Raw genomic sequence first — 25,312 nt, 5'->3', positions numbered from 1 at the left:
TTTATGAAATGAATAATGCTCTAGTCATTTACTCAAACAACACAGGTGTTGCATTATCAATTATAGATCTCTGCATGTGAGATTTTTTATTATTTAATTGACTCCTTGTTTATACAAAAAGGAGTCGCCGTGCTATTTTAATTGCAGAATTTGAATTTTGCATCTAAGCATGTTTAGTTGTCAAGAAAAAGGTTCAATTGTTCTTTCTGGAGAATCTGACAACTATATCTATATGTGGTGATGCAGAAATGAGTGATCCAAAAAACTCTAGGGTTATCATTTTCTCAAACTTCAGGGGAAGTGTCAGGTGAAGATGACTTCTTGAATCTCAATTGTGTAGTAGTTTTCATTGTTCTTTTTGCAATGTATTTTTATGTGGGTTGGTTTTGGAAATTTCCACCGTGACAATGATACCTACTTCAGGGACATAATGAATGCATTAATGACCATTGGAGACTTTGTTAAAGCTACTCAATTTGTTGGCCAAAGTTCAGGTTTGTAATCTAGTTATTAGTTAACATTGTTTTCCTTTTGTAGTACTTTAGTGATAATTTTCTATTCCTTTCCCTGGGTTGTAGTGATTTATCTATATGCTGTTGCATCCCATGTATGTAACTGTCTATTTGGTTTTCTGTAACATATCACATATGCAGTATATTTCCGGGATTTCCGAGTTATCGAGTTATAATGTCCTGTACAAATATCTCAATCCAGAGAAGCCTAATCTTGCAGCTCAGTCTTTAGTAGTAGGATCCTTCTAAAATGGTACGCTCCCAAGACGGGGCTCGAATGGGCACTCCCAAGATGGGAGCTTGATGGGAACTCGCTCCCATCTAGATGGGAGCTCACTCCAAACTAAGATGGGAGCTTATCGAGCCATTAATGCAATTATTCTCTTATTTTTAAGGGAGTTATGCCATTGTGGAAATAAGAATATGAAAATCATCAGTCAAGAAGTTTTGCAAATTGAAAATATCTAACTTCCGATAATTACCCTTTAAGATTGTGAAACTTCTCAATATGTATCACTTTTCCTTCAATGGTTAAGTATTTAAAGGCATGTTATATACGTATTTATATATAATCTATATACGCTCTTTAGGCTCTCCCAACTTTAGGAGCTTATAGGTGCCTCTACTCCCCCGCCCCCGCTCCTGCTTCGTGCTACTAAGGCTCAGTCTTTTTACCCAAAAAAGGAAAATATTCTTACTGCTCAGTCACGACTAGAATGTTGTTTTGCTTCTGTGGAGTTATAGGGTTGTAATAAGCCACTGTAATAGCTCTAATCTATGTCAGCGTATAGTTTTCGTACTTACCTAATTTTGTTGCTTTAATGAAGGGTTTTAGTTCGTGGTTCCAGAGACGGTTCTTTATGCAGCAGCCAAGCTGCCTATAATGACTGAAAAATTGTACTGAGTTTAGTAATAGAGAAATTGTAAAATGTTTTTGGTGGAGATAAACCATTTACTTGATTTCATTTTAATTGCAAATCAATTGGTCTTTGGTCCTTAGTTAATTTGCAACCACTGTTATTTGGCTTTCAGCTACGATGTGTCGATTCTTCTATATTGAGGTGATGTACTATCTATGTAATGGATATAGTTGTTCTTTAGATGCTCATAGATCTGCGTCCAATAAAGTTAAAAAGGAACTTTTATTGAAGGTTGAGCAAGTATCTGATACTCGGACTCCCATGTACTCCCGGTTTGTATTTTGTTTGACGATTTCAATCTGGGGTGTTCTAAAAGACACGTCCACTTCGAGAACTCAATGTATTGAACTTTTTGGTTTGCTGAAACCATCCCTAATGAAAGGTTATTTATACTCTACAGTTGGGATCAACGGTCAAGGCTGTAAACCATTACATTCTGATGTGAATTTGAATACTGCATCAAAGAGACTAAATTCTTCCCAAACGATGCATAAATCCTGTGGTTACGGCATGCAATGTCACCCAGCTTGCCTCAACTTAAAAACTGTATTTCCCCTTAACCATGAAACAAGACATGTATCTTCCCAACAAAATATTGGTATATATATGACTATATATGCATCTTATATCCACGGCATAACACCCTTTTAGTTTCTCCCTTTTTGGAGATATAAAGGGCCACTTCAGTGGTAAAAGATTGTGAGAGTAGCCGCATTGTGGATATATTGTCAAAGGTTAGGTATGTCTTCGGTCTGCCCCCGCCATACCCCCATTTATTGGGGATTATAGGGGTACAGTTATTGTTGTATTTCCATATAGTTGATGTGTATAAGCATCTATATAGTGGCCAATACGTATTCGGCTTAATTAAAGAGAGATCTAATGGATCGAATGGCTTTGTATAGTGAAAGCAGTGAAGGTGGTGGGGCTACAATGGAGAAGGGAGGGGGGAACGGGATGGTGGTGGCAGAGTCGATGGGGCTGTAAGGACAGATGGGGAATGGACGATGGCAGATGTTTGGGGATGGGGTTGGCCTGGTGGTCAAGGTCTGGAACTTAGTGGTTTGCTCCATCCTAAATCCTAAGGTCTAAGGTTCGAAACCTCCCAGCTGCTATCAACTCTTTTGAGCCAGTTTGATACTTAACTTTTTGTTGATAGGCAAGTTTGATACTTAACTTGATGTTGGAGTTTGTCCCACATTGGTTAAATATAATCTCTAAACCTAGTATATGAGCTTGGGCGGCCTCTCCACTTCTTGCCAATTGGTTTGGAGTTGGATGCTTTAACATGGTATCAGAACTAGGGTTTCGGAGAATTTGTTTCCCCTTGTTTGTGCCATAAGTGCACCATTGCTTGTTGTGATCCAAGTATTATGGATCCTTTGTTTACCTCTCCATGTGCGAGTCAGGGGTCGCACGTGCGGGGCGCACATTGGTTAAATATAACCTTCAAACCTAGTATATGAGCCTGGGCGGCCTTTCCACTTCTTGCCAATTGGTTTGGAGTTGCATGCTTTAACACTTGATGAATGTGGGTATGTGGAAATCTCTATATTTGTATAATAGTGGATAAGGCTCCCATGGAAGTAGGCAATTTTAGCCAAACTTCGTAAATTTGGTGTGTTCTCATGGTATGGTTCTTGGCAATAAACATCGACATTATGTTTTCTTTTTCTCCAGCGCTCTGGCAGAATTTTCTTTTCTTTTTAGGGTAAGAAGGTCCTTGCGTTCCAGTTGCGGTCTAAAACACGAAATCTTCAATTTTCCAGCTCCGAAAAATATAAAAGGAATATATGAGCTTAGATTGATAGGTGGGTGTAGCTGTTTTTTACCCTCTTCTTTGTTGCATTTGTTTGTTTTTGTTGACTGTATTTAATGTATTGAATGTAATTACGAAGATACTCAATTTGGTAGAATCAATTAGGGATTTGATTAGGTAGAATCAATTAGGGATTAGTACCTAATCAATTAGGGATTTGATTTGATTTGATGTTCTTTCTTTATTTTACCTTGTATTCGGTCTATATATTGTACCTCATTGTGAGAAGAATAATATATCAATCAAAGTATTTCGATATGGTATCAAAGCGGGTTCCAAGAACCTGATTTCTTCTTTCTCTTCTTTTCTTGGTCTCTCGACCAAGTATCGTCTTTATCCTCTTTTTCAGAGCCAGGGAGCCTGTCTCTATTCTCTCTCGAACGATCTCTGTTTCTTAGACCTATCTGAGAAATCCCTCTTGTCCGACGAAGTACTCTCAGTTCTCAGCAATATTGAGACTGCCTTCTCTGACCTTCTACAGACTCACCCACTCAGTCGGACTCCGGCAACCTTGCCTGAACCCCAGTCAGCAACGTCAGACCCTCATCTAAACCATATCAACTCCGGGTATCTTTGTTGCATCCCCACCAGATTCGGTAATATCTGGTTTATTCCTATTTTTTGGTTTGCTCTCGTATTATGGGTGATAAGGATATGAAAACCGAAACATCTGGCTCTAAGGACACTGTTAGGGATCCATTTCATTGTCGTTCTCTCACCTCAATTAAATTAAATGGGGCCAATTATTTGCCATGGTCACGTGTTGTGACTGTTTCTTTGCGAGCAAGTGGTGAGACTTCCTATATCACTGATGCCCCATCTGAAGATTCTGTTTGGATTCAAAATGATTTGTATATTATGACTTTGCTTTGGAATAGTCTTGAACCTGATATTTTTAACAATGTTGCATGCCTTGACACATCCAAAGAAGTATGGGATACTTTACATGAGTTATATTCATCCGAACAGAATCTTTCTCGCATTTATCAGATTTATCATAATATTTTCTCTTTCCAACAAGGAGATCGATCGGTTGATGAGTACTTTTCCACCTTAAAAGGGATGTGGGATAAGTTAAATGTTTATCAACCTTTAACCACAGATTTAAAGGTTCAGTAGAAGTACAGAGATGAATTTCGAGTTACCAAATTCTTGTCCGGGCTGAATACAGAACTTGCTCCTCTCAGTCCCCAAATTTTTTCCGGCAAGGAAGTTCCTACTGTTGGTGAGGCTTTTGCTCGTGTTCGAAGGGCTGCTCCTCAGTCTTTTGTTTTAGAGTATCCAACTCCATCTGCTCTAGCTGCTCCTGCTACTGGTCCTATTCCATCTTTTGGGAATTTTAGCCACTCTAATCCTCCCCATAGTCGTAGTGGTTCTTATGAATGTGGTGGTCGACGTGACGGCCGTGGGGGGCGTGGTGGTCGTGGCACCAAGAAGTGTACACATTGCAATGCAACCAATCACACTGTTGAGTTCTGTTGGAAGCTTCATTGCAAGCCGGCTCGGGCTAATCAGGCTACATTTGAGGGGGAGCCATCTAGGTTGGCTCCTCCAGATCATATTACTATCTCTAGGTCTGAGTATGATTCCATGTTTCGCAAGGCTAATGCATCTTCGACTTCCATGGCGACTCATGTCTCATCAGGTAATACTTGCCTTCACTCATCTTCTCGTACTGGCAGTGCTCCATGGATTCTCGATTCTGGCGCATCTGATCATATGACAAGTGATTTGTCTCTTCTTATTGATGTCGTTACACCTTCCGTTCCTTCTTATGTTAGTATTGTGGATGGTACTAAAATTCGTGTACATGGCTTTGGTACTTATCGTGCCTCTGACCTTATTTTTACTTCTGTCTTATACTTACCACAATTTTCTTTTAATCTACTTTCCATTCATAAACATTCTCAAACTCACAATTGTTCTGTACTCTTTTATCCCTCTCATTGTGAATTTCAGGATCTCAAGACGCAGAGGATGATTGGTGGGGGGAATGAGAAGAATGGTCTGTACTACCTTCAGCCGTCCAATCCTTCCAAGTTATCTGCCTTCCACTCCACTACCACACCTTACCAGTGGCATTGTTGTCTTGGACACCCATCTTCTGCCAATCTTCGCAAGATAGTCCCTGATTTACCTAGTTTTTCTCCTTTTAATTGTGACACTTGTGAACTCAGTAAACATCGTAGAGTTTCTTTTCCTTTACGAGTTGAGTCACCTAGTTTAGAACCGTTTTTTTTAGTTCATTCGGATATTTGGGGACCATCTCGTACCACAAGTTTATGTGGTGCTCGCTATTTTGTTACGTTTATTGATGATTTTTCTCGTTTAACTTGGGTATATCTTCTCAAAGATCGGTCTCAATTATTTTTTGTGTTTTCTAATTTTTATGCTGAAATTGTCACTCAATTTAATGCCAAATTACGTATTTTGCGGACTGATAATGCCCAAGAATATATTTCTCATCAATTTACGCATTTACTGAAACTCATGGCATTATTCATCCAACTTCTTGTGTAACCACCCCTCAACAAAATGGGGTTGCTGAGCGGAAAAATGGACCAATTTTAGCAGTTGCCCGAGCTCTTAGGCTTCACATGCATGTTCCAAAACATTTTTGGGGGTATGTAGTTCTTACAGCTAATTATCTTATAAATAGAATGCCATCTCGAGCTTTGAACGGCAAAACTCCGTACCAGATTCTCTTTCCTGACAAGGATCTTTTTTCTCTTCTCCCAAAACTTTTTGGTTGTGTTTCATTCATACATAATATCTCTCCAGGTCGTGATAAGCTTGATCCTCGTTCTTATAAATGTATATTTCTTGGTTACTCTCGGACACAGAAAGGATACAAGTGTTATAGTCCCTTGCTACGTAAGCACTTTGTAAGTGCTGACGTGACATTCTTTGAGACCGTCCCATATTATTCCCCAGCAGATGCACGGTTACAGCCACCCATGTTGGCTGATCTTGGTCTGTCACCTTGTCTTCCTGAGATTGCTCCTCGACCACCCATTACACCTGTCCGTCCTCCCGAGACTGCTCCTCGACCACCCATAAAACAGGTTTATGTTCGTCTTTGTCGCTCTTCCGCCGCCGCACCACCCATGGCTCCTACAGACCCAACTTCTTTACCCACATTATCTCCTTCACCGTTTGAGGATCCGGATCTTGACTTGCCTATTGCCGTTCGTAAGGGTACGCGTTCTTGCACTTTCCATCCTATTTCTCAGTTTGTGTCCTATGATCGTTTATCTCCATCTTTTTGCGCTTTTTCTATGTCTCTATCTTTTGTTGTTGTTCATAAGTCTTATTTAGAGGCTCTTTCTCATCCTAGATGGCGCTCCGCTATGGAAGAAGAGATGCATGCCTTGTCCATAAATCATACTTGGACCCTTGTTTCCAAGCCTATTGGAGCACATATTGTTGGTTGTCGTTGGGTGTTTACTGTCAAACAAAATCCCGATGGTACTCTTGATCGATTGAAAGCTCGTTTTGTGGCCAAAGGTTTCACCCAAACCTATGGACTTGATTATACTGAGACTTTTTCTCCAGTGGCCAAACTTAATTCTGTACGGATTGTTATCTCTCTTGCGGCAAATCTTGATTGGCCTCTCCACCAACTTGATGTTAAGAATGCCTTTCTACATGGGGATTTGTCTGAGACTATCTATATGGCAAAACCACCTGGTTTTGAGTCCAAGGGGGAGTGTGTGTGTCGTCTCCACAAATCTATATATGGCCTCAAACAGTCTCCGCGGGCTTGGTTCGATAAGTTCAGTAACACTATTATTTCTCATGGTATGACTCGGAGTCAGGCTGATCACTCCGTGTTCTTTAAAAAGACCACTCATGGTATTGTGATTCTTGTGGTTTATGTGGATGATATCGTCATCACTGGTAGTGATAGCATTGGGATTCAAACACTAATTCGTCATCTTGGTTCTAGCTTTCTTACCAAAGATCTAGGCAAGCTTCAATATTTCCTTGGCATTGAGGTGGCTCGTTCCAAAGCGGGTATCAGTTTATCACAAAGGAAGTACACTCTTGATCTCTTGAAAGATATAGGTTATATTGGGTCTAAACCTGTAGCTTCTCCCATGGAAACTAATCTTAAGTTAATGCCTGAAGATGGTGAGCTGATTGACGACCCTGAGATGTATCAGAGACTTGTGGGAAAACTTATTTATCTAACTATTACTCGACCCGATATCTCCTATGCAGTTAGCATTGTCAGTCAATTTATGACTCGTCCTCGAGTTCCTCATATGGAGGCAGTTGTTCGTATCTTGAAGTATCTCAAAATGCTCCTAGACGTGGACTTCTCTACAAATCATCTGGACATCTTCGTATTGAAGGATATACAGATGCTGACTGGGCAAGATCTCCTGCTGATCGTCGTTCTTCTACTGGCTATTGCACCTTTATAGGAGGCAATCTTGTGACATGGAGAAGTAAGAAACAGTCAGTTGTAGCACGATCTAGTGCTGAGGCAGAGTATAGAGCAATGGCTCATACCGCTGGTGAGTTGACTTGGTTGTGCACACTTCTACAAGAGTTTGGGATCCTGGTACATGGTCCTACTCTATATTGTGATAATCAAGCTGCTATCCACATTGCTAATAATCCAGTATTCCATGAGAGGACCAAACACATTGAAGTTGATTGTCATTTCATTTGGTCAAAGGTGGAATCTAAAGATATTAGCACTCCTTTTGTTCCTTCAGGCTCTCAACTGGCTGATATTTTCACCAAGGCACTTCCCAAGACTTCCATTGATACTATTTGTCACAAGCTGGGAGTACACGATGTTTATGCTCCAGCTTGAAGGGGAGTGTTTACTGTATTTAATGTATTGAATGTAATTAGGAAGATACTCAATTTGGTAGAATCAATTAGGGATTTGATTAGGTAGAATCAATTAGGGATCAGTTAGGGATTTGATTTGATTTGATTTGATTTTCTTTCCTTATTTTACCTTGTATTCGGTCTATATATTGTACCTCATTATGAGAAGAATAATATATCAATCAAAGTATTTCGATAGTTTTGTTCCCTTTTCCGGCACCTAACATCCTATTAAAGTATTTCAACATGTTCAAGAGTAAATAACAGAAACAATTTCCAGGAATGAGCATAATACAGCAGAAATGGATTTTAAGAGTATTTCTCTTGTAAAACTCTCTTCTTTATTGCAACTTTTCTTACTCTTTCATTGAAGTTGATTGCCATTTCATCGTACGTGACATTCTTTTGGCCCGACAATCTCTTGTAAAATGGTCCATAATTGTAAATTGTGCAGGAAAAACATTAAAGGGACAATCACAAAAAGTTCAACAAGCCGTTTTGGAGGTAAATTTTATCATCTTTTCGCTTTTAAATCTTTTCATAGGCTTATGTCATTCATTCACAGAAGTTTCGGGCTGGTGGATACAATGTAATTGTTGCAACATCAATCGGTGAAGAAGGTTTGGACATAATGGAGGTTGATCTTGTCATTTGTTTTGACGCTAATATCTCTCCCTTGAGAATGATTCAGCGCATGGGGAGGACCGGAAGGAAGCATGATGGACGAGTTGATATCCTTCTCCTGTGTAATCAATGCATAAATGAAATAGATTGTTTTTATTTACCCAAACAAAGAAATAGATAGTTATCATTATAGGTATGAACTCGTGATCATTGCATATTTGGTGAACTACTTGCCTATATATCTTGGGCATTATGTTTTAGAAGTCATTAAGACAGAATTCTGGTCAGAAATCTGTTACAATTTCTCAAAGGGCTCCTTAACAAGGTTTACTTGTTTTAGCTTTTCAAGGGACAGAGCTGAAGGGTTACCTGCGGAAGCAAGCAAATAACAAATCTATCAATAAGCACATGCGAAACGGGGGAATGAATAGCTTCAATTTCCATTCTAGTCCAAGGATGGTAAAGTTCACGAGATAACATTGCCTAGTGATTGTCTTGGAGTTTTCATTTGTTACCCTCTTAACCTCTGTATGCGGTGTTGCTTTATTCGTAGATTCCACATATTTTCAAACCAGAAGTTGTGTCAATTGAGCTATCTATTGAACAATTCATTCCTCGTGGAAAGAAAGGGAAAGTGGATGATGCTAGCCAGACCCCCGTGTTTAATGCCAAGCTATCTGATGCTGAGACTGATTTAGTCGCTAAATACTTCGACTCTACCAAAGAGAGTATATGGAGACCATCCCTCATCTCCTTTCCCCATTTCCAAGCATCTCCTTCTAGAGTGCTCAAAGTTTTGCATTCATCCAGAACAGAAATGCTGATTGATGCAATGCAACATTTGCAAGGCTTAGCCATAATTAGAGACAACAGTACCATCTTAGTTGAGGTTTGCTTTTGCTTTTGGGTTTGAGTTGGCTTTCTTTCTTTGTTCTCTGTTTTCTCTTTGCGGTACATTTGAAGACAACAAAAAAGAAAAGTGACATTCCATTTGCCATTTTTCAGGATGAAGCCCTGTCAAATCTGCACTTGGGAGTTGAAACTATTGAGCAGCATGAGCACAGTAAGGAAGGTAGTGCCATCTTCCAGACTTCCACTGACTCAAATGTTTCTGGGACAAAATAAATTCTATTGTGCAGGAGGTGTTATATAGTTTGTGAATTGGATAGCACATCTTCATGATATGCAGCATATGCCAATATGGAAAAGGAGATCGAAAGGAAATTATGATAAATCGATTTGCGTCTTTCTGATGGCTTTTGTTTCAATTACCGCATCATCAGTTCTCTTTTGCATGCAAATGGATTTCAGAGTTGCTTTGGAACGTCTTAAGTTCCTATCACTGAGATAGACATATATGAATACTTGTAGAAGCTGTTAGGGGTCAAATATTCGTTTATACGGGTAGTTAATTCAACCAAATGGTTGAGCTGCCTGAAAAGGTATATCAAAGTGTCACAAAGTCCCTTGCACGGAAGGCTCTCTTTGTTTTTGAACGGCCACAGAAGGCTCTCTTGAACATGAGGCGACTGATTACCGTACCAATAGAACTGAATAAGGAGCACAAACACACTCATAATGGAGTCCATACAACCCACTCAATGGGGGAACAACATACCGTTAGACTTGAACCAAGGACCTCAAGAAATAAAGCTCTGATATCACCCTGATGCCCAAGAAGTTATGTGCCATTATGGTTCCTTAAAAATTTTGTGGTGTTCTTACCATGATTTCCAACATGCGTTCACACCATGTTTTTCTTTCCTTCTCCTACCGGCCAAATTTCTATAGATCTTATCAGGTTGTGGGGATGTCTCTCTTGGCAGTAGACTCGTGCTCGCTGAATCCTTGAGAGCCTGTGCACTCCATTACCAAAAGCCCACTCAATGACTGATGCATGCCATGTAAACCAATTCAATTTTGCGCTCCAATACTACTTTAAATAGGTGATCTGGGAGAAGTTTGGGATTTTAGGGATTACATGGATGACAAAGAGATTGGATTTGGCGGCTATAATTAGGCAGTAAAAGGGCAGCTTTAAACAGACGCAGCACAGGTGTGGGCTGTTCTGTGTGATGTGAACAGTAACTTTAGCACATTTGTGTTGCTTTGCAAGGTAGGGTGCTAGGGTTGAGCTGAGGGATGAATAGGGGACAAAATAGTCAATGAAAAAGAACGTCTAGGAATCACTCCTTCCTAGATTCCTAAAGCCAAAGGCGTCTTAACAGCATCCACAACTCAGCTCTATAATAGGCATTACATACATTGATATAGACTACGCACTTCCTACACCAACTATTACTAGAATTTCTAGATGTAAACTTCTAAAATCCATCTACTACTTGATGATAGCTTGACACATAGAAACAACCCCTGGGAGATTCCTACAGCCCGAGTACAGGAAATCTAGAATAACCAAAAAAATACCTGAGTCAAAATTTCATCAATGGAAACCAACGTCCAAAATTTTCCAACCTTTTATATCTACTTTTTCTTTAGCTCTTTATCCTGCATCAATAGGAGTAAACTAGGGTTGAACTTGGCCAACATTTTGCAATTTAAAAGAACTCAGTCCTAGAACTAATGCAAATGCTCATTCTTGTATATCTGTGATTCTGTGTGGTAATGGAGTGAAGCTTTGCATAGAACAGCTGTTGGTCTTGAAACTATAACTCCTCTACCACCTTCTCTGGCAGAAGCAGTGTCGCATTCCATCTGCTTACCCGAAAACATGCTCGGTATTTGGCATCTAAATGATGTGCTCTTCCAAAAGAATTACATGCTTGCTATGCTTCTGTCATGCCTTTAGACGCACAAAATTTTGCAAATGCCTTGCATGTTTTTCTGCTTCAGCATTTAATTCTCGATAGCATACTTTGGCTTTGTTCTCACTTCTCACCATTCCCCATAATAGCCTTCACAAAGAAAAGTATTATTCTGATACATTACCTGTGGAGAATTCAGCAGATGAGGTTAATGCGAGAATAAAAGACTTTTCTGACCGGACAACTTCCTCCTGGTCAAGGCGCAATGAAAACAAGAATATGCCGACATCAAAATGCAGCTCTGTTGCCCAGCAAGAGAATGCAGTGGATGTGGATGACAAAATTCTTCAGACCCCTGTTTCCAAAATGAATTCTTCCAACGAAGGAGAATATGTCATTCTTGAGACACCTCAGGAAAGGAAAAGAAAAGTACAGTTAATTGATGATTCGAGCAATGGCTTGCGAGATTTTGAGCTCAGTCCCCGGTTATCTAATTTTATCAAGGCCGGTGTGGTTCCAGAGTCTCCAATAGATTATGCGGGTTCGTATTCTTCCCAATGATGTTTGCATTTACAAGTTAATTGTGTAAAATTAAAAATGTTTGCTAACATCTGTTCTGCCATAATGGAGTAGTAAAACACTATAAAGCTCGGAACAACTCATATACTCCAAAATGCCACATACCACTAGCCGATATGTTACATCAGATAGGTTTGAAGATTTCATGAGAGTCAAACTGTAAACTTTAGAAATTTTAATTGAAAAGATGTAATAGAAATTAAAAAGTTCAATAGCACATGCCCCCTTAATGTTTCATCAAAGTTGCAGTATGAATTGAAAGTCTTGCATTCATTGAAGTTCAACAGGAATTCACTGTTTAACTTACTTTTATATTTGGTTTTGGCATGTGTGGATTCTTGACATTTTCATCTAAACGAAGCTATCTTTACTCTCATTTTACTTTCATGCATATGACAGTACTTTTAGCAAATGTAAATATTCGTTACAAAACATTGCGTCGAGGTATTGGTACTCTACTATTGTACCTTTTTGTATATCTCCCTATCCCGTTCATATCTTCATCCCGCTTCTGTGCTTCCTAACTATAATATGATGAAAGAGTCTTTAATTTTGCAGGGACATCAAAAGGTAAAGGGGTAGGTGATTCAATGGACCCAAACTCTTGCTCACCGGCTAAGTCAAATAACAAAGAATTCCCTATGTCTTCAATTCCTGAGAAGGAAGAAAAGATGGTTTTGGATAGCAGTGCTTGTGGAAGAAATGTTCTAGCTTCTGTTACTGAAGAGATTCATACCCCTTTACCTAATAGTAAATGTGAATCCACAAGAGGAAGCATATCTGCTATTCGGATCGTTGAAGACGTCAAAACCCCTTTGGCAAATTCAACAACCAATAGTTGTAGCAAAGACTGGTGTTTGGATTCTGGAAGCAAATCCGAAAGTATTAAACAGGAAAAAAAGTTCAAAAGATTGCGCAAATATGGAGAGCAAGGTAAACAGAGGCCTCTAGATGGTGATATTGGCCCGAACAGAAAACCAACCAGAGCTTGTGGAAGTCCACGTCCGATCCTGGTAAAGAATGACAGAGGTAACATGAAACTTATTCCTAACCATTGACCTCTCTCTCTCTCTCTCTCTCTCTCTCTCTCTCTCTCTCTCGTGGTTCTGTTTTTTCTTTGGTTACTCAATATATGTTGATTTCATTCAGGCAAGAGGAAGCCAGTAAAGGATGTCAGAGACTTCATCGAAGAAGAAGCTGAGTAGGTGTTTCTTATTTCGCACAGCATCATGTGATAACTTTAGGATTATTAGCATTTGCATTTCTGGGTCATGGGAATCACTGGACACAAGTGAAGTGATGATTTATCCACTTCACCAGAGTTAACAGAAAATTTCTGAGCCATAATTATGTTATTTGATTCATTATGGTCAGGGTATCATCAGAAGTTGAAGTGTCGGATGATGAGGAAGTTGAGCCGGACACTAATTCCTATGACGATAGCTTTATTGATGACAGGATTAATCCTACACAAGCAAGTACTCAACCTGAAACCAGTGGAACTGATATGATGGCTATTTACAGGTTTTTGATGAACTTCTACATCTGTATCTTCTGTCCTCTGTTCATTTGTTTCTTGGAGTATGTGTGTGGATATATGTTTTTCCTTTCCGTGGTAATTCATATTGTTTTCTAGAAGGGGATTGCGGAGCAAGAGGAACCTGTATCTTTAGTTATCATACTTGTAACCCCTGTGATAAACTTAACTTTGGCTATTAGAGATAGGTGTTCTGCTGCTGCTGCTGCTGCTGCTATTCTAAGCTGAGAAGCATGGAGGATGCAACACTGACGCAGCACATTAGTTTTCCAAAAAATTAGGACATATACACTTTGGGTGGAATAATGATATCACAGCTACATAGTATTAAGTAATTCCTACAAGCCAAAACAGTATTATAGCTATTACTCTACGACATGTTTGGAAGTTGGAGAGAGAGAGATTATTGTTTCCCGTTGCGTTTTTTTTAAAAAGGACGTTGAGGAAAGTTGGAAGAGAAGAAAATACAGTAAGAAGTAAAGACACTGTAAAGATAATCCGGCTTGTATTTCTTCGATATTTTCCTGTCCTCTTTCGAAATTAAGAATCAAACAAGGAAGGATTTTCTCCCTATCTCTCCCTTTCCCTAACTTCCAAACAAAGCCTTAGGAATAAGAAAAGCAAATAATATCAAAATTGCGAAGATGTGATATTTCATAATGAATTATTCAGGAACGAGTCCATGACAATTTTAAACCTATCTCAACTTTGTAGAAATGCATTGTGACCTAATGTTGTCCCCAACATGTTCCGAACATGTCGTCATCAACTGACCTCCGCGTGTTGGCCTAAAAAGGATATACTACTAGGAAAGTCCTGATAAATTTGGGCCGATGAGTATGTCTGATATGTTTCGGACAGACATGTGAGACTGGTAGACTTGTTAGTACTTCATGCATTCTAAGGCATGTATTTGGCTCATGTGATTATAATTCGAACTGACTTATGTGTTATGGCAGGCACTCTTTACTCACTCAATCACCGATGGAAAGAGTACCTAATGGTTGTACAGATTTTAGTCCCACCTCTGTTGCTTCCAAGACCCGGATGAGTGATAGTGGGAGCTCGTCTGGGACGGTAAACCGTTCTCTTCAAACACCTCAAACCGGGTCACAGTCTGTTGCAAGGATTTCAAATTCCTTTCTGTTGAAATCTAAGCAGATAGCTACAGAAGAGAAGCCATGCACAACAGATGGTATCCCCAGAGAAAATGAAAGCAGGATAGGGGGTCTGAAAAGGAAATTGAGCTTTTACCCAGTGGGGTCAGTTCCTGCCATAAATCTGGATCAGGTGTTCTTGTCCCACTCTGTAGCTGCTTGTAGAGAGACATCAGTGCAGGATCAAGTGCAAAAATCCCAACCAAATGGAGATATCTTTGATGATGATCAGTTTTATGAGGGTCTTGATCTTGATGCAGTGGAGGAAGAAGCTGCGAAACTACTCGGGTACAAATCAGAATTGCCAGTGAACAAAAAAGTGGTGATTCCTGATCCTAACCCGCTGCCACTTCGTGTTATGGGTTCTCCAACATTTGACCTTGGAATTTGATTGTTTTAAGGATCCTAATTATTTAGAGCACCGGTGAGCTCTAATGCCCTTCAACTACCTGGACAATGTTCCTACAAAATTGTGGGTTGAGATTTATCTGGTTTGGTGCAAATCATGCTCTGTTGGGCTCACTAAGTCTGGTTAGCCATTACTTGTAAAATTAGATTTTTGGATGCAAGCGTAGCTGTATATATCGTATAGTTGATAGTGAAGTTCTGTAAATGAAACACTGAAATCCTTTCATTTTGTTTTGAAAATTTTGTTGCTGTAAGGATCCATTGTATTTAAGTTATGAAGAAAGTCTATAAATCTCACAAAGCAAGCTTCTTATATAAAGATGTTTTCAGTGCGGCTTTGATAATTTTGTAGTAAGATCATTTCTCACCACACCACCCCCCGTCCCTCCCCCCCCCCCCAGCATGATGTTTTCCAGGTTTGTTTTCTTTGATAATTTTTGCACTTTGTTTTGAAGAGAGAGAAGTCATGCCTGAAAATTGTTCATATATATATATATATATATATTCTGGTTTTTAAGGGCAAGCCCGCAAGGGGGATTGTAAGGAAATGAACAAACGAAACCCATCAATAACAATCTAGGATTCACATCCAGTTTTGTAGGTTTTCTTTTGGTTGTACGTTGACTAGTGATGGTCCATAGCAGATTTTTGATTCTATCACAAATCTTTGATCCTGTTACACTTGTTTCGAAATTGATCTTTGCTTGGCGCAGCCTTCGACATATCTTTGATTTCCTGACCAAGTCCAATCCCAAGCACATAAAGGATGTATCCAAAAACTTGTGACGCCTTGATGCCATCAAGGAAAAAAATGTTTGCATTGTAGATTTGAAGAGGAATTTAATCGGGGAAAACAAAAAAACAAAGGCAAAGGCAAGTGATGAAGCTTGTTGTCGCGTTTCCCATTATTATCCCAAGCCTCGATAAATCCCTTTCCAGATTCATATTCCAAACACAAGCCACAACTCAAGGTTATGTGTAGGCAAAACATATCTATTAGAATCCTCCATCTATATCATGCTTACCTCCATCAGCAATTCACTATTTGACGCAATAATCTGCATGTTCAGGCCTCAAAACAGTCAACTAAGAAACAGGCCGTGTCATCTTCAACTGACAAATTTGCGGAGGAAAAATCATAAAGCAAGGAATTTGTGAAGGTTACTTATTCCCTCCTTTTCTCATCGCTTTTCTATTTTCAAACACAAACCTGTCTACAGATACAGGATCCAACACAGTTGTAGCCTTCAAAGAAACAGCTAAATAGAGCACAGTGCCCGTAGTTGAAGACAAAGCATCTTGATCCACATCTCTGAAGGTTACAAGGTCTCGAAGTTGAAACGATCTCACACGTGGAGAAACAAAAGTTCAATCTACACCTACCACAACCACGTCGGATTCAGAATCTACAGGGGGGTGATTCCTAACTATGCACTAGGACATTTTTCTCCACACTAAGCTTGTGACAGCTCATGTCCAAATGTGTTAGCAAGACCTGGAATTGACAGAAAATCCCCATTGTATTCTAAACCTACCATATATACAGAGATGGACTTGGGATCCACAACAATGACCAGAAAATAACAGAGGCACTATCCAGAGATAGACGGCATTGCTCTCCTAAAATCCAAAGATTCGAGGGGCAATCCTGGGAAATGCTTTCCATTCGGTACCCAGAACCCACCGTTGTTGGGTAGCAGTAAATTCGGTTGGTTACTCTTTGCCGCTTGACCAACTTTGTGTGTTGGGTCTTCCTTCTTTTTCTTCACAAATTCAAAAAACGCAGCCACTTGGCGTGCATACCTGCAGAAAAGCAAAATTGACAGAGGGTCAATGTAGGTCAATGTAGAACATTTAACACCCAATTCCTTGAGTAAAAGAAACACAATGAAATGAACCTAAAGGAAAAAAAAGAAATTAAACAAGTCATGCAAAAATAGAACATCAAATAAAAGAAAAGGATACCAAAAGAGGGAATCAGCAATCCGTGAATGCATATTGAGACCCAAATGTCTTTGCATTTACTATGCAGGTTACAGCACCAAAGATGGAACCAAATTAGAAACTAGCCTATCTTATAAACATCCTCATTCTACACTGCATTCTTCCAACAGCTCAGCTTCACTATTATCCTCCCTAAAAGCCTTTGTGGACAGGTTCATAGAACTGCTCTATTGAACCTTGTAAACACCTTTTACCTAAGAAACTAAAAGAAAAAAATGAGAACATCTTGCCATTTGCAGATGAACTGCTCTACTACACCTGTGAATCCAGCAAAAAATAAAATGCTTCCACGCGAAAACTCAAAATATTGTTAGACTTGTCCCACATCGCTCATCTAAGCCACCTAAACTTGGTTAATAAATTCTAGAGGCTACTCCACCTATAGCCAATTGGTTTTAGGTTGGAACCCTCTAAGAAATCTAACATGGTATCAGAGCTAGGTCTTGGGTGGCCTCACCTCTCGTGGGAAAGTCTCTGTCGTCTCTGTCATCTCTGTCACCCGAGTCAGTCAGTCAGCTCCTCCTGGTCTGTCACCTCCACGTGCAGTGCACGTGAGGGGGAGTGTTAAACTTGTCCTACATTGCTCATCTAAGCTACCCAAACTTGGTTAATAAATTCTAGAGGCTACTCCACCTATAGCCAATTAGTTTTAGGTTGGAACCCTCCAAGAAATCTAACAAATATCCCATGGCCTCTCGGCCCTCTCCAATTAACAGTTCACCACCCGCCTTAGGGAGTAACATTAATAACACAAATCACTCGGTTAAATGAGATATGCCAAGTTCATGCACCACATGCAATTCGCATTTTCCAGAAAAGTGTTTTTTCCTGTGTTAATTGGTAGTAGATAAATTACAAAAACCATGATAACATCAAACTGGACAATCAATAGTACGGAGTACAAGAAACTCCAACCACCAGTCAGTCAACAACCACAACATTGAAATCAAGAAGCAATTGACAAGTGAATATAATAACCAACTCAAGAAAATGGTGCGGAACAAGTTGAAAGAGTGCAAACCAATTGGTGGGATGGCTGCTCGTATAGGGGCTTTTAAGGGAACTGAATTTAGCAAAGTGGGACAAGCATCCCACAAGTACAAGTTAAATATATAGCTTTCATATGCTTGGAAAGATACAATTCTTTGAAAAGTGCATGCATTATACAAAGAACGGCGCTAGATGGAGTATAAAAAGGAAAAAAATCCCCCAAGCATCAACAAATTAAAGAATGCATGAAAAGATCATTCAAAGCTATATAAGATCCATTCCATGCCTTCATGCTTTCCGGATTCACACATCCCCCATACCAGCAACTAAAGATGATTCATTGATGCGACGTCACCAAGCCATACCAAAAAATAACAAGATACCAAAAAATAACAAGATACCAAAAAATAACAAGATAACCCAACAAAAGATGGTTTCACTGACGCCCCTATGCACTTGCAATGCAACAAAGTTTTTTATGGAGTACTGCGATGTGAGGGAGGTCCCTATGCTGTGGGGGAAGATAAAGGGGGGTGATTGTGGAGAGAGAGGATTGCCACTGGCACAGTGATATGGGGAGGTAGCTCTGCCGTGGCGAGGTAAGAAATATTCTGAGTGACAGCAAGAAAAGCACAATACAGTCAACTATTACACCGTCACACAGAATATCGAGAATATAACTTACCATGTCATGGCAAAGCTACCACCCCAACTCAAGGAAAAATATTAGCATGAGTCTCACCTTTCTGAATACTGAAACCCATCACTCCAATTGCCACCGGGAAATATTGAGAAAACATGTGGGTATATTGTTGGAAAGAGTCGCAGGCACAGGTAATTGGCTAGTTATACTACATTGGAGATGTGGGTCTTGAAATCAGAACCCGCGTTATAATAAAGAATGAGGGGGCAAGGTTTACCATATAACCCTTATCAGATACAATAAGCAATCAGATAAGTCAATAACATTTAACTTGCAGCTAATGTAACTCACACAACATTTATGACTAATAGTACTTGTATTTTTTGATGTTTTTGATGATTCAAAATAGGAATTCTTCCTCTATTTGAGCGTCATGAATGGTTTCTCACACATACTACACAACAACATATAGGCATTAGCACGTTAGATCCTATGAAAGAACCACAAAAAGCCCCCAAGTGCAGCGTTTGAAACTATTTCCAGACAAGGTTCAAGCCTCACAAGGAGATTGAATAACAATCCACGTAAAAAAAGTGGAAGTTTGATGACGGAGTGGAGGTTTAGTCTTAGATCTGAGTCCTCAGTCCTCCCAATAGACAATCTAAAATCGGGTAGAATGATGAAAAGAAAAGATATCCTATGTTCCATGAACCATCTTCGAAGGGGATCAATATCGGAGCCGAGGTTAGTCTTGGAAGTCGTCCCAATGGAGAATGTTGAGCCAGGATAAAAATAAAGAAACCTAAACGATATCGTCTGATTAGCTCATGTCCAAAGGGCATAACATAATACGATTGCAGTGGACTGTCCCAATACTATCATCTGACTGAAACTAAATAGGACAATACAGTGTAAACAAGAAGATAAATTCAGAAAACTTGAAGCAATAATTATCTTACTGCCGCTTTGCTTCAATATCTTTGTTAAAATCGATATCGGGTTCACAATCAAGAACCAAAGCAGGAACCTGCACGTAACCGAACAGGGCTAAGCAAAAACCATTATGTCAAATCCCAAAAATCAAGCAAACAATGCAAAGTATAGTACTTTTTGAATGCTCGAATGCATGTGATCACCCTCCAAATAAAACACACGGTCCCTTATATCAGCATGTAAAGAGCAGTCCATGTGGTGGGGCAGCTTACTGACAGACAATACCCCATGTGGTGGGGCAGCATGTAAAGTTGGCTCCTCCCTTTTGGAAGGGAGAAGCCAACTTTCATGCTTTTCATGCAAGTCACGAAGGTAGTCCAGAGTAACTCCGCCTTCCTCTGCTCTCTTGCGTAGCAGCATCCGCTTGTGGCAAGTATCAGGGCTTGCTCTAAGATAGACAAAGGCATCGGGAACAAGGCCAGGCAAACTTGACACAAATGGATCAAACCATGAGTCATAAATACTGATCTCCATCTCATTCATCCACTTAGCTTCATGAACAGCTCGCACAAAGACCTTTAATCAAGTACAAGAAAAATACATCAGCCATGAAACTATCATCAGCGTTTTCCTCCTCTTAAAGTGGATTAAAAATATGGGGAAAAGGCAAGGCTCCCATATTTTAGTCAATCAGTTGCACTCTGGATCAAAAAACCAAACCCTCCTATCTTGGAAAAATGGAAACCAAGGATTCCCACATTTTAGTCAGTAAGTTACAGTCGGGGTCATTAAAACAAATCAACAACATTATGAAGTGAGATGCGTACCATCCTATCGGTGAAAACACTCCTCTCCATCAACCTGAGGGGCTTAATTCCACCAGATGACTCCATCTCCTGCATGACTCTAGTAACAAACACATAGTTTTGGAAGGTATATGCATACCTTTGCGGCTCAGCATAGAATGCATCTAGTACATTAAAGTGATCCGGTCCAACATCCTGCCATTTGTTAATAGGCTCAGGAACAATTTCAACAAGATCTTGCAGCTCAAGTGTTTCATTAGCTATTCTCTGCAGGAATGTTGTCTTTCCAACACTGATATTTCCTTCAACACAGAAAGTGAGTCTCTTCTTAGGGGTTGGCTGCATATCAGGCTTTGAACTCTCCTTTAACTCTTCATCTACACTCTGTTTGATAAAAGCAGTTATACTCTCAGCATGGTTTCTATGAGTAATGCCCACTGAACTCCGCAGAAAGTCAACCATCTTCTGACTCGACTTCCCAAAAAACTGCAAGAGACCAAAGAAAACATTTTCATTCTGGAATGCTAGAGGTTCACCTTAACTGGCTTAACATAATAAATAGGATGATGCTATGGTGTCCCCGGTCATTTCGGGGATACCGTAATTTTTGGCATAACTTCACCATTATGAGCATAACTAAAACCCATTACAAGCATAACATAACCCAAACAAGGCATAATCAAGGAATATCCAAAAAAACAACCAAGGCATAACCAAACCCAACCAAGGCATAACAAACAAGTTATGCCTTGCTATGGTTCTGTTATGCTTGTAATGGGTTTTGGTTATGCTCATAATGGTTTTGCTATGCCAAAAGTTTCGGTGTCCCCAAAATGACCGGGGACACCGAAGTCATTCCCTAATAAATATTTATTCAAATTTAATTCACGTCGACATATAAGCTTGCTATCAAGTGACGGTGCTGTCAATTCCCAAACTCATGACTAGCAGCAACTGGTTGGAGAATTGGATTTCGAAATCCTCTGCTAAGTTGGGTTTCAATATCAGCAACATCACTGAATCCTGATACATATCATGTACCATTCTATCGCTTAAACTTGTATGTTGTGCATATCACGTAGGATGGTACATTGTACGACACCTTTGTCTATTGAGTATATAGGTACAAAAGAAACAAGGTGTCCACAACAAACGTACACACATACGCAATAGCGTAATAACAAACAATTTGAACATCAACAAGAGAGAATTCTGACTCTAAGACACAAGCATAGCCACTTTCCACCACGGGGACAAATAAAGACGGCAAGGGGGTGGGTCTCACTTGACAATGTGACTAGTCGGGCCTCACTTAACAAGGGACCTAGTCAATCGTAGTGTTCTCAATAAATTTTGAACTACTTATGTAAAAGAATAAAAATATTGTTCAATGTAACCCACATGGCTCAAAATAGTTATATTTCTTGTTATCTAATAAAATGCAAACTAAATACCTCACTAGTATAGATGCATGGTGTCCTGGAATATTACGTAGGGGTCATGACCCTGACTCTATCTCCACCCCCATAAGAGACTTTGCATATGAGGGTAAAACATATTAACAAGAAACCTGAATCCTCACAGCCACAAAAAATATACTCACAGGAAACGATATATATTTCACATACTGAGAAACAAAAAAATCAATGAATAGCAGAGCTGCAGAAGATATGACCCATTGCAAAATAACAATTTTATTGTTATTTTAGAAATCCAGGCCTACTAGCTTGTTCATAGATATGCTTGGTTTCAGGTATCAACCAAAGACATTATGCTGGACTTGTTTAAATACAAGTACTCCCAAGAAAATTGGTTACATGGTTTGTGCCTTTGCGGTTATAAAACAAGTCTTTCAGTTCAAGTATTGGGTCCCAACTCCACTACAAAGGTCTAGAACACGTTGATCCAACACGCACTAAGCCACTGCAATAGCTTTTTTCTTTCGGTTGAAAACTTAAAAAACCCACAGACGCTTTTGTGTGCTTTTATGAACTGCCTGTCCGTGTTGACTGAATCAAATCCATGAGATCAGTTTGATAACAAAGGGAGTAGTTTTTTTCGGAAAGTTTATTGCAAATTTAGTCTCATTGCATGCGGTTTCAACTTTCAATAACATGATTTCACAAGGGTTCAAGAGTTGAATCATGGAGATTGGACAATGCTAATTGCTAATAGCCTAAGAGATCTATATGTCAAGGAAAAGCTAGATATTTAAGTGTGATGTGCCTTAAATCAGACTATGGACAGACATCATATGAGAGGTACTACACTACAAGACTAAGTTACCCAACTATACACAGCATCAGATGTATTTTCCTTTCATAATGTCTCATGAAAATAGTGCGATGGGTTTTTGAGAACACTGGAAATGACGCCCCCTCTCAAGATTTTCATGCAAGTAAAAGTTCAGAGCAGATTTGTTGAGATGACGGCTTGGATAAATAACTAAAATTTCATTTCTAACAAGTTACATAGAGACAATACGAAAACATTCACAAGATATGGATCAAGAAGAGAAGTCACGTGACCAGAAAACAAAAATAAGGTAAGATTTCGACCCAGAAACACATCATAGAATCATGAAGTAACTAAGAGAAGGCTAAAGGGAAATTTACAATGTCTTTGTTGTTAACTGAATTCACATCAGCTTCCCCTATCCTCATAAAAGAAAATAAGTCAGCTAAATAGTATATACGATATAGCATGTGACATCATCCTCTTATGCAGAAGTTCACAAAAACATCCTGAAAAAACACCACCTTCCCGTCACCAGAACGAACTTATGGGTGATTTGCTTGCTCTATGATTCAAATAAAAAGAAATTATATGTTTCATAAATCAAAGGTCTAATAGATCACCGCCTATGTAGATCGATAAACTAGCCGAACGAGATTCAAATAAAAAGAAATTATATGTTTCATAAATCAAAGGTCTAATAGATCACCGCCTATGTAGGATCGATAAACTAGCCGAACGAGTCAAGCAGGTGGTTGATCAAGCTTGGTTAGAAATTTAGCGAGCTTCAAAATTATATTCCAGCTTAGCTTGATTATAAGACAAGCTGAAGTCAAACAAGCTTTGATCGAGCCGAACACGAGCCTATCTCGAGTGGCTTGAACTTTCTATACTTCATAAGATGAACAGGCAGAGTAGTAGCTTTGTTCAAACTTGGTTTGAAACTTTAACGAGTTTCAAAGAATGTTTGTTTATGTAACCAACTGATCTTAAACGAGTTTTTTTAATGAGTAACACGAGCTCAAAGTCGAGTAGCTTGATTTGTTCAGCATCCCTACACCTATGTACTCTAAATATGCAGTCACAAGTAATCCAACCAAAGAAACACAAATTAGACACAACACCACTCAAAACTAGCAGAAACTTCAATAGAACACAACAGAGAGAGTCCAAAAGGCGGACATATATACACCTTGTCTTTGTAGAGTTGTTTGAGCTCAGTAACACCAGAAAACCCCTTCTCCACAAGCTTCCTCGAATTCCTCGGCCCCACGCCCGGAATCCCCAACAAATCAGGGTTTCTCACCACAGAAGTACCCCTCTGCCTCCTATCCATCCTCAACACCGGCTTCACCTCCGAACCCCTTTCCACTGATAACTCAACCTTCTCCTTTCCATTCTCGACTTCTCCCTCCAAAGCCTTCAAACCCTCACCGGAGTGGACCGCGGCGGCAACCTTTAAACTCTTATCCGAAGCAGTGTGAAACCAAGCCCTAAAGGGAACGATACTGGGGGTTTTGGTGGGCAGAAAGGTTGTAGGGTTTTTTACGGCGGCGGGTGTGTGGAGGTGGAGGAAGGGGGGAGCAGGCATGGTGAGGTGGTAATAAACCCTAAAGAGAGAGGGCTTGGTGGTGTTCCTAATGTCGGCAAACCCTAGGGAGAGGTTTTTAGTGTTGTGGTGGCTGTTGGGGTTAAACCCTAGAGAGAGAGAGGTGGTCGTGGCGGGGGTGTTAGAGAGAGAGCGGCGAATGGGGGGTGAAGGGATTTGACGCAGCAGCTTCTGCATCTTCTCTGAGCATTGCCAATACAGCCAAGAAAAGGTCAGCTGATATAGAGACAGTGTGAGTGTGTATCGGTATATGTGTAGAGAGAGAGGGCGGGAAGGCTTTTGGTGTCTGATGGGTATTTCACTTTCCACAGTTGTAAATTTTGCGAAAAGGGGTTTTCTAGGGTTTTGGGAGAGAGAAACTTCAATAGACACGGCCTCCCGGCCCTCCCCCAAGATTTAAAAACCTTACAATTTATGGTTGCTTGTACTATAGTAATTACTGCATTAAGTATTTGTGTATTATGTAAATGTTTGTTACCGTAGAAAAGTTGATTATCGAAAGATTTTTCTATCAAATAGACACTAGCAATATCTCGGTCCGACTTGGCGTGTAACTAGTCATGCATAGACCTGATCATGACACCACCAATATTTTCGGTACGCCTTGGCGTGTAATTAGTCATAAGACCTACGATTAGCCATGAGCTAGCTTCAACTTGCTTGATGAAAAAGTTTTTTTTTTTTTTTTTAATTTTTTTGATGGTCTTACAGCCGCTGTCACTTGATACTCAGTATCACTCAACACTGAAGATATCTATAGGATACATCAATAAATGATTTTTTATATAGACCGCTACAAAAGCATGTGGCATAGAGGAGTGTTGGAGACTATTTTTATTTTTATTTTATATTCACCACTTATAAGTACATGAATTCAACAAAAATATGTGACATGGACGAGGTGTTTGGGAGATGACTTGACG

General features: G+C 39.7%; 2 protein-coding genes across 4 annotated transcripts in view; one reads left to right on the top strand and one right to left on the bottom strand.

Annotated features, from left to right (window-relative positions):
* LOC131307412 (DEAD-box ATP-dependent RNA helicase FANCM) overlaps positions 1-15,470 on the top strand; it is a 28,544-nt gene extending 13,074 nt beyond the window's left edge. For 2 of the 3 annotated variants that reach the window (XM_058333900.1, XM_058333903.1), the window contains 12 exons: positions 247-307; positions 424-494; positions 8,554-8,603; positions 8,665-8,830; positions 9,055-9,182; positions 9,277-9,612; positions 9,729-9,795; positions 11,688-12,029; positions 12,626-13,096; positions 13,217-13,268; positions 13,442-13,591; positions 14,564-15,470. In XM_058333900.1, the coding sequence (XP_058189883.1) occupies positions 247-307; positions 424-494; positions 8,554-8,603; positions 8,665-8,830; positions 9,055-9,182; positions 9,277-9,612; positions 9,729-9,795; positions 11,688-12,029; positions 12,626-13,096; positions 13,217-13,268; positions 13,442-13,591; positions 14,564-15,152 (2,483 nt within the window). In that variant the 3' untranslated portion in view covers positions 15,153-15,470. The remainder of the gene's footprint in view (positions 1-246; positions 308-423; positions 495-8,553; positions 8,604-8,664; positions 8,831-9,054; positions 9,183-9,276; positions 9,613-9,728; positions 9,796-11,687; positions 12,030-12,625; positions 13,097-13,216; positions 13,269-13,441; positions 13,592-14,563) is intronic. The other variant, XM_058333902.1, reaches the window with a different exon arrangement.
* A 982-nt stretch (positions 15,471-16,452) lies between these two features.
* On the bottom strand, positions 16,453-24,754 carry LOC131307411 (uncharacterized). The gene is made up of 5 exons (XM_058333899.1): positions 23,973-24,754; positions 20,567-21,031; positions 19,914-20,315; positions 19,766-19,833; positions 16,453-16,972 (listed from the first exon to the last, which is right to left on the bottom strand). Exons 1-5 carry the CDS (start codon positions 24,564-24,566, stop codon positions 16,762-16,764), a joined length of 1,740 nt encoding a protein of 579 aa, XP_058189882.1. The 5' UTR covers positions 24,567-24,754; the 3' UTR covers positions 16,453-16,761.
* Between the last annotated feature and the right edge of the window lie 558 nt (positions 24,755-25,312).

Source organism: Rhododendron vialii, chromosome 11a, assembly GCF_030253575.1.
Source record: "Rhododendron vialii isolate Sample 1 chromosome 11a, ASM3025357v1".
Taxonomy (NCBI): domain Eukaryota; kingdom Viridiplantae; phylum Streptophyta; class Magnoliopsida; order Ericales; family Ericaceae; genus Rhododendron; species Rhododendron vialii.
The sequence above is the reverse complement of the archived record's forward strand: the minus strand, read 5'-3'. Positions and strand labels throughout refer to the sequence as shown.

What these genes read in the sequence shown, in the direction of transcription:
- LOC131307411 (XM_058333899.1), bottom strand. Translation starts at nt 24,566, where the DNA reads ATGCAGAAGCTGCTGCGTCAAATCCCTTCACCCCCCATTCGCCGCTCT. An exon ending in GTGTTTTCACCGATAGGATG is followed by an intron (nt 20,316 to 20,566) that starts GTACGCATCTCA and finishes ACTTGATTAAAG; the next exon opens with GTCTTTGTGCGAGCTGTTCA. An exon ending in GATATTGAAGCAAAGCGGCA is followed by an intron (nt 16,973 to 19,765) that starts GTAAGATAATTA and finishes GCTTTTCTGCAG; the next exon opens with GTATGCACGCCAAGTGGCTG.